Consider the following 8,634-nt stretch of genomic DNA (forward strand, 5'->3'; position numbering starts at 1 on the left):
CATTGGCTGTAAAGATACCCTTATGTGCCCTGAGTAGCAGTACAGAGTGTGAGTACGCCCTCAGAGGGGCTTTTTTATGTGTCATTTATTAAAGGTGTTTTATATTACTACACCATCAGCCCCTTCTTTGTCTCCTTCCCCCCCCCTGTTCCCGTTTTTCTTCCCCACCAGCTCTAGCTTGGCTACCAGGCAGTTCATCATCTGAAGCTGCTGCAGAACACCATTGGTCAAATCTAGGACACACTCCCTCATCCCTTGCCTTTTCTGTTCTCTAGAGGATTGTGGCTTTTTCCTCTTAAGGTTGAGTGGTCCTTTGATTATATATATTTTACTGTTGTTACCTTATTTATATTGCATATTTTCCCTTTCCTGCATTTGCTTGTTATATTTTTTCACCCCTGGGTGGCGCTGTGGCACTGTATTAAGGAAGCGCCGGGCAGTTTATTTCTGTTTCCTGTTACTTTGTGTTACACTGTGCTCCATGATGTTACACTGTGTTACATTGTGTTACCTTGTGGCATTGTCTCCCCTGCAGGTGGCTGCGTGCTCCATGATGTTACACTGTGTTACATTGTGTTACCTTGTGGCATTGTCTACCCTGCAAGTGGCTGCGTACTCCATGATGTTACACTGTGTTACATTGTGTTACCTTGTGGCATTGTCTCCCCTGCAGGTGCTGCGTACTCCATGATGTTACACTGTGTTACATTGTGTTACCTTGTGGCATTGTCTCCCCTGCAGGTGGCTGCGTACTCCATGATGTTACACTGTGTTACATTGTGTTACCTTGTGGCATTGTCTCCCCTGCAGGTGGCTGCGTACTCCATGATGTTACACTGTGTTACATTGTGTTACCTTGTGGCATTGTCTCCCCTGCAGGTGGCTGCGTACTCCATGATGTTACACTGTGTTACATTGTGTTACCTTGTGGCATTGTCTCCCCTGCAGGTGGCTGCGTGCTCCATGATGTTACACTATGTTATATTACTTTATGCCATACTGTGTTGCATTGTGTCACACCGTTATCCATGATGTGATACTGTGTTGTATTGTGTCATGCTGCACTCTATAATGTTAAATTGTGTTACATTGTATTACTTTGTCATACTGTGTCACATTGTGTCATTGTCTTCCCTACAGATGTTTGTGATGCAGAACGATCAATGGAACCCACTTGTCCAATCCGATCTCCCCCCCAATGAAAACCCCAGCGATGTCTCTGTGCTCCTCAAAACGAACACCTCCATACTCTAGATGCGCTCCTCAGCATCTCACTGACACCGCGTCTCCTTACCTTACTGCACCTGCGGCTTCCTGATACTGAGTACTGTAACTCAACCCTCCGGACACCAGCCCAAGTTCCAGCATCTCACTGACACCGCGTCTCCTTACCTTACTGCGCCTGCTGCTTCCTGATACTGAGTACTGTAACTCAACCCTCCGGACACCAGCCCAAGTTCCAGCATCTCACTGACACCGCGTCTCCTTACCTTACTGCGCCTGCTGCTTCCTGATACTGAGTACTGTAACTCAACCCTCCGGACACCAGCCCAAGTTCCAGCATCTCACTGACACCGCGACTCCTTACCTTACTGCGCCTGCGGCTTCCTGATACTGAGTACTGTAACTCAACCCTCCGGACACCAGCCCAAGTTCCAGCATCTCACTGACACCGCGTCTCCTTACCTTACTGCGCCTGCGGCTTCCTGATACTGAGTACTGTAACTCAACCCTCCGGACACCAGCCCAAGTTCCAGCATCTCACTGACACCGCGTCTCCTTACCTTACTGCGCCTGCTGATTCCTGATACTGAGTACTGTAACTCAACCCTCCGGACACCAGCCCAAGTTCCAGCATCTCACTGACACCGCGTCTCCATACCTTACTGCGCCTGCGGCTTCCTGATACTGAGTACTGTAACTCAACCCTCCGGACACCAGCCCAAGTTCCAGCATCTCACTGACACAGCATCTCCTTACCTTACTGCGCCTGCGGCTTCCTGATACTGAGTACTGTAACTCAACCCTCCGGACACCAGCCCAAGTTCCAGCATCTCACTGACACCGCGTCTCCATACCTTACTGCGCCTGCGGCTTCCTGATACTGAGTACTGTAACTCAACCCTCCCTACACCAGCCCAAGTTCCAGCATCTCACTGACACCGCGTCTCCTTACCTTACTGCGCCTGCGGCTTCCTGATACTGAGTACTGTAACTCAACCCTCCGGACACCAGCCCAAGTTCCAGCATCTCACTGACACCGCGTCTCCTTACCTTACTGCGCCTGCTGCTTCCTGATACTGAGTACTGTAACTCAACCCTCCGGACACCAGCCCAAGTTCCAGCATCTCACTGACACCGCGTCTCCTTACCTTACTGCGCCTACTGCTTCCTGATACTGAGTACTGTAACTCAACCCTCCGGACACCAGCCCAAGTTCCAGCATCTCACTGACACCGCGACTCCTTACCTTACTGCGCCTGCGGCTTCCTGATACTGAGTACTGTAACTCAACCCTCCGGACACCAGCCCAAGTTCCAGCATCTCACTGACACCGCGTCTCCTTACCTTACTGCGCCTGCTGCTTCCTGATACTGAGTACTGTAACTCAACCCTCCGGACACCAGCCCAAGTTCCAGCATCTCACTGACACCGCGTCTCCTTACCTTACTGCGCCTGCGGCTTCCTGATACTGAGTACTGTAACTCAACCCTCCGGACACCAGCCCAAGTTCCAGCATCTCACTGACACCGCGTCTCCTTACCTTACTGCGCCTGCTGATTCCTGATACTGAGTACTGTAACTCAACCCTCCGGACACCAGCCCAAGTTCCAGCATCTCACTGACACCGCGTCTCCATACCTTACTGCGCCTGCGGCTTCCTGATACTGAGTACTGTAACTCAACCCTCCGGACACCAGCCCAAGTTCCAGCATCTCACTGACACAGCATCTCCTTACCTTACTGCGCCTGCGGCTTCCTGATACTGAGTACTGTAACTCAACCCTCCGGACAACAGCCCAAGTTCCAGCATCTCACTGACACCGCGTCTCCATACCTTACTGCGCCTGCGGCTTCCTGATACTGAGTACTGTAACTCAACCCTCCCTACACCAGCCCAAGTTCCAGCATCTCACTGACACCGCGTCTCCTTACCTTACTGCGCCTGCGGCTTCCTGATACTGAGTACTGTAACTCAACCCTCCGGACACCAGCCCAAGTTCCAGCATCTCACTGACACCGCGTCTCCTTACCTTACTGCACCTGCTGCTTCCTGATACTGAGTACTGTAACTCAACCCTCCGGACACCAGCCCAAGTTCCAGCATCTCACTGACACCGCGTCTCCTTACCTTACTGCGCCTGCTGCTTCCTGATACTGAGTACTGTAACTCAACCCCCCGGACACCAGCCCAAGTTCCAGCATCTCACTGACACCGCGTCTCCTTACCTTACTGCGCCTGCTGCTTCCTGATACTGAGTACTGTAACTCAACCCTCCGGACACCAGCCCAAGTTCCAGCATCTCACTGACACCGCGTCTCCTTACCTTACTGCGCCTGCTGCTTCCTGATACTGAGTACTGTAACTCAACCCTCCGGACACCAGCCCAAGTTCCAGCATCTCACTGACACCGCGTCTCCTTACCTTACTGCGCCTGCTGCTTCCTGATACTGAGTACTGTAACTCAACCCTCCGGACACCAGCCCAAGTTCCAGCATCTCACTGACACCGCGTCTCCTTACCTTACTGCGCCTGCGGCTTCCTGATACTGAGTACTGTAACTCAACCCTCCGGACACCAGCCCAAGTTCCAGCATCTCACTGACACCGCGTCTCCTTACCTTACTGCGCCTGCTGCTTCCTGATACTGAGTACTGTAACTCAACCCTCCGGACACCAGCCCAAGTTCCAGCATCTCACTGACACCGCGTCTCCTTACCTTACTGCGCCTGCTGATTCCTGATACTGAGTACTGTAACTCAACCCTCCGGACACCAGCCCAAGTTCCAGCATCTCACTGACACCGCGTCTCCATACCTTACTGCGCCTGCGGCTTCCTGATACTGAGTACTGTAACTCAACCCTCCGGACACCAGCCCAAGTTCCAGCATCTCACTGACACCGCATCTCCTTACCTTACTGCGCCTGCGGCTTCCTGATACTGAGTACTGTAACTCAACCCTCCGGACACCAGCCCAAGTTCCAGCATCTCACTGACACCGCGTCTCCATACCTTACTGCGCCTGCGGCTTCCTGATACTGAGTACTGTAACTCAACCCTCCCTACACCAGCCCAAGTTCCAGCATCTCACTGACACCGCGTCTCCTTACCTTACTGCGCCTGCGGCTTCCTGATACTGAGTACTGTAACTCAACCCTCCGTGCACCAGCCCAAGTTCCAGCATCTCACTGACACCGCGTCTCCTTACCTTACTGTGCCTGCTGCTTCCTGATACTGAGTACTGTAACTCAACCCTCCGGACACCAGCCCAAGTTCCAGCATCTCACTGACACCGCGTCTCCTTACCTTACTGCGCCTGCGGCTTCCTGATACTGAGTACTGTAACTCAACCCTCCGGACACCAGCCCAAGTTCCAGCATCTCACTGACACCGCGTCTCCTTACCTTACTGCGCCTGCTGCTTCCTGATACTGAGTACTGTAACTCAACCCTCCGGACACCAGCCCAAGTTCCAGCATCTCACTGACACCGCGTCTCCTTACCTTACTGCGCCTGCGGCTTCCTGATACTGAGTACTGTAACTCAACCCTCCGGACACCAGCCCAATTTCCAGCATCTCACTGACACCGCGTCTCCTTACCTTACTGCGCCTGCGGCTTCCTGATACTGAGTACTGTAACTCAACCCTCCGTACACCAGCCCAAGTTCCAGCATCTCACTGACACTGCGTCTCCTTACCTTACTGCGCCTGCTGCTTCCTGATACTGAGTACTGTAACTCAACCCTCCGGACACCAGCCCAAGTTCCAGCATCTCACTGACACCGCGTCTCCTTACCTTACTGCGCCTGCTGCTTCCTGATACTGAGTACTGTAACTCAACCCTCCGGACACCAGCCCAAGTTCCAGCACCACACTGACACCGCGTCTCCTTACCTTACTGCGCCTGCTGCTTCCTGATACTGAGTACTGTAACTCAACCCTCCGTACACCAGCCCAAGTTCCAGCATCTCACTGACACTGCGTCTCCTTACCTTACTGCGCCTGCTGCTTCCTGATACTGAGTACTGTAACTCAACCCTCCGGACACCAGCCCAAGTTCCAGCATCTCACTGACACCGCGTCTCCTTACCTTACTGCGCCTGCTGCTTCCTGATACTGAGTACTGTAACTCAACCCTCCGGACACCAGCCCAAGTTCCAGCATCACACTGACACCGCGTCTCCTTACTTTACTGCGCCTGCTGCTTCCTGATACTGAGTACTGTAACTCAACCCTCCGGACACCAGCCCAAGTTCCAGCATCTCACTGACACCGCGTCTCCTTACCTTACTGCGCCTGCGGCTTCCTGATACTGAGTACTGTAACTCAACCCTCCGGACACCAGCCCAAGTTCCAGCATCTCACTGATTTTCCGTTTAGATGCATATTTTGATTCATTTCCCCACATTTTCGGTTTAACCCTTTGCGGTCTGTGATTCTCTGCGATATGTCTCTGGCAGCACAGGGGTTAATTCCCACTACTTGCTGCACACTGGATCAGTATCTCCCAGGTACCCGAGTGTGTTAATGTGAGTGATGTTATCTGGTAATATCCAAGAGTTATAAAATCCTCTCGGAGACGCGAGCTTATTGTACAAAGAACGCCATATTCTTTACTATTAGAGGCGAACATAACCTCAAATAATTAGATATTTGTACAACCTGTAAGTATGTGTAACCTGACCAAAATCATAGTGTAGAAATGAATAAACCACCATGTCCCGTACAGTACGGCACATTTGTGAGCAGGTGACTTCAATATGTGACATGGGTTAATACACACAGCTAACCAGCTGATCCAATCTTTATTAGCGTACGGTCCCTCAAATGAATAATATCTCCCCTAAATCCATCACAATATCTTTACTTCGCTGTCACCACCGAAGAGTTATCAAAAATATAATTAGCAGCGTCTTTGGTCCCTATTTACTAAATAGAAGATGCCCTTATCGTAGGCTGAAAAAAAATCCAACCAACATTTTATTACAAGAGCTGAGAGGACTACGTGACATGGGGAAAATATTATATGTTTTGGATTCAAAAGAATGGAACTTTCCGTATTGCCCATATCCCATAGTACCTATCTTTCACCATCTCCCAAAGATCCACAAGTCACTCACAAGTTCCCCCGGGATGTCCCATCATGTCAAGAATTGGATCTTTGGGAGATGGGCTATCATGCTATATCGATGGTACCTTCAACCCCTGGTTCAATCGTTAACGTCTTATTTGAAAGACACCAATGATTTACTTTCGGAGATACAAGGGGTCAAATGGAAAACTAGTTACCGATGGGTCACCATGGATGTTACATCTTTATATACGGTTGTGACAGGGTGAATTCGGTATATCTGGGAGACCTTTGTATAGGTCTGCGGTACAGCAGTGACCGGGTTAATCACAGCTTTGAAAAGGCTGGGTTAATTCACCAGGTCCCAGCTGCCTCCTTTGGGACTTGAAGAACACAGACTCTAGACTTGTTCAGGGTTCTTCTTCCTGACGGTGCCAGAGAGAAACGCGCTGAGGCTCTGAGGGGAGGAAGCCTGAGGTCTGTTTCTATTGGAACTCCTGCTCTTCTGTAACATGGACGTGAGAAACTCCTTGCTGGGAAAAGGGAGAAGCCCTTGTCAAGGACTTATGTTTTTATTAACCCTTTATGCTGAAGAAAAGCTCAGTTATTTTTGTTCCCTGTTTTGTTTGCTGGCTGAAATAAAAATCCTATACTCAGAACACCTACGTGTCGGTGCATTGTCCCTGCAACGGTAATCTTAATATATAAAATCGAAATGTTAGTGCTATCTGCGGTGAATCTGATTGGTCCTCAGCTTCTGGCCAATCAGATTGGTGGGTCTGACGTCACCCAACTGCCACTGTCTTCCCCCTTGGCCACACACACACACACACACACACGCACACACGCACACACGCACACACGCACACACGCACACACGCACACACGCACACACGCACACACACACACACACACACACACACCACCTCCCTCCCCGGCGCTCACTCACCTCCCCGACGCTCCAACTCACCTCCCTCCAATGCGCGCCGACTCCCCTCCCTCCCTGGTGCTCCAACTCACCTCCCTCCCCGGCGCTCCAACTCACCTCCCTCCCCGGTGCTCCAACTCACTTCCCTCCTCGGCGCTCCAACTCACCTCCCTCCCCGGCGCTCCAACTCACCTCCCTCCCCGGCGCTCCAACTCACCTCCCTCCCCGGCGCTCCAACTCACCTCCCTCCCCGGCGCAGGAACAGGCAGTGGCCAGGCAGGCTGCAGCTGCCATGCGGCGCCGAGTGCCTAAGATGCCGGCGCCTGGAAGTACCCCCTTCCTCCCTCGCGGCGCCGAGTGCCTAAGATAGCGGGGGCCGGAAGTAGAGGTAGGTGTGTGTGTGTCGCTCTCCCACTTCCCCCCACCCCAGAGCATGCTCTCTATGGCTCAACATCCCCGAGGAGCAGGAGGAGGGGGAGGAATCCATGCTTTTGATGCCCCCCCTGCCTTTGACGCCCCCCCCTGCCTTTGACGCCCCCCCGCCTTTGATGCCCCCCCCTGCCTTTGACCCCCCCCTGCCTTTGACGCCCCCCCCACCTTTGACGCCCCCCTTCTTTAACCCCCCCCTGCCTTTGACGCCCCCCCTGCCTTTGACCCCCCCTGCCTTTGACCCCCCCTGCCTTTGATGCCCCCCCCTGCCTTTGACGCCCCCCTGCCTTTGATGCCCCCCCTGCCTTTGACGCCCCCCCTGCCTTTGACGCCCCCCCTGCCTTTGATGCCCCCCCTGCCTTTGACGCCCCCCCTGCCTTTGATGCCCCCCCTGCCTTTGATGCCCACCCTGCCTTTGACACCCCCCCTGCCTTTGATGCCCCCCCCTGCCTTTGACGGCCCCCCCCGCCTTTGACACCCCCCCTGCCTTTGACGCCCCCCCCTGCCTTTGACGCCCCCCTGCCTTTGATGCTGCCCCCTGCCTTTGACGCCGCCCCCTGCCTTTCACGCCGCCCCCCTGCCTTTCACGCCACCGCCCCCTGCCTTTCCCGCCACCGCCCCCTGCCTTTCACGCACCCCACCCTGCCTTTCACGCCCCCCTGCCTTTCATGCCCCCCCCTCCCTGCCTTTCCACGCCACCCCCCCCCTCCCTGCCTTTCACGCCCCCCCCATCCCTACCTCCGGGCAACGCCGGGTATATCAGCTAGTAATAAATAAAACATGAGCAGGGCATCAGTGTAACAAAAAACTTAAAGCGCAACAAATATAGTGATAAAGTCACGCTGCTGCCTGAGCACCGGCGGTTTCCCCAAACCGCAGATTAACAACCTAAACCAGAAAGTGCTCGTGGCGCAAAGTGACAAAAAGTGAACAGTTAAATGTGCAAATAAGAGAAGGTGACAGAGGTCACTAAAGTCCCCTATT

At 53.1% G+C, this 8,634-nt stretch overlaps 1 protein-coding gene across 1 annotated transcript in view; it reads left to right on the plus strand.

The window, feature by feature from the left end:
* LOC142501027 (membrane-spanning 4-domains subfamily A member 15-like) overlaps positions 1 to 6,947 on the plus strand; it is a 44,938-nt gene extending 37,991 nt beyond the window's left edge. The window contains exon 7 of the mRNA XM_075610270.1: positions 1,141 to 6,947. Coding sequence (XP_075466385.1) covers positions 1,141 to 1,254 — 114 coding nt within the window. The 3' untranslated portion in view covers positions 1,255 to 6,947. The remainder of the gene's footprint in view (positions 1 to 1,140) is intronic.
* Positions 6,948 to 8,634: the final 1,687 nt, after the last annotated feature.

This window comes from Ascaphus truei, chromosome 8, assembly GCF_040206685.1.
Source record: "Ascaphus truei isolate aAscTru1 chromosome 8, aAscTru1.hap1, whole genome shotgun sequence".
NCBI lineage: Eukaryota > Metazoa > Chordata > Amphibia > Anura > Ascaphidae > Ascaphus > Ascaphus truei.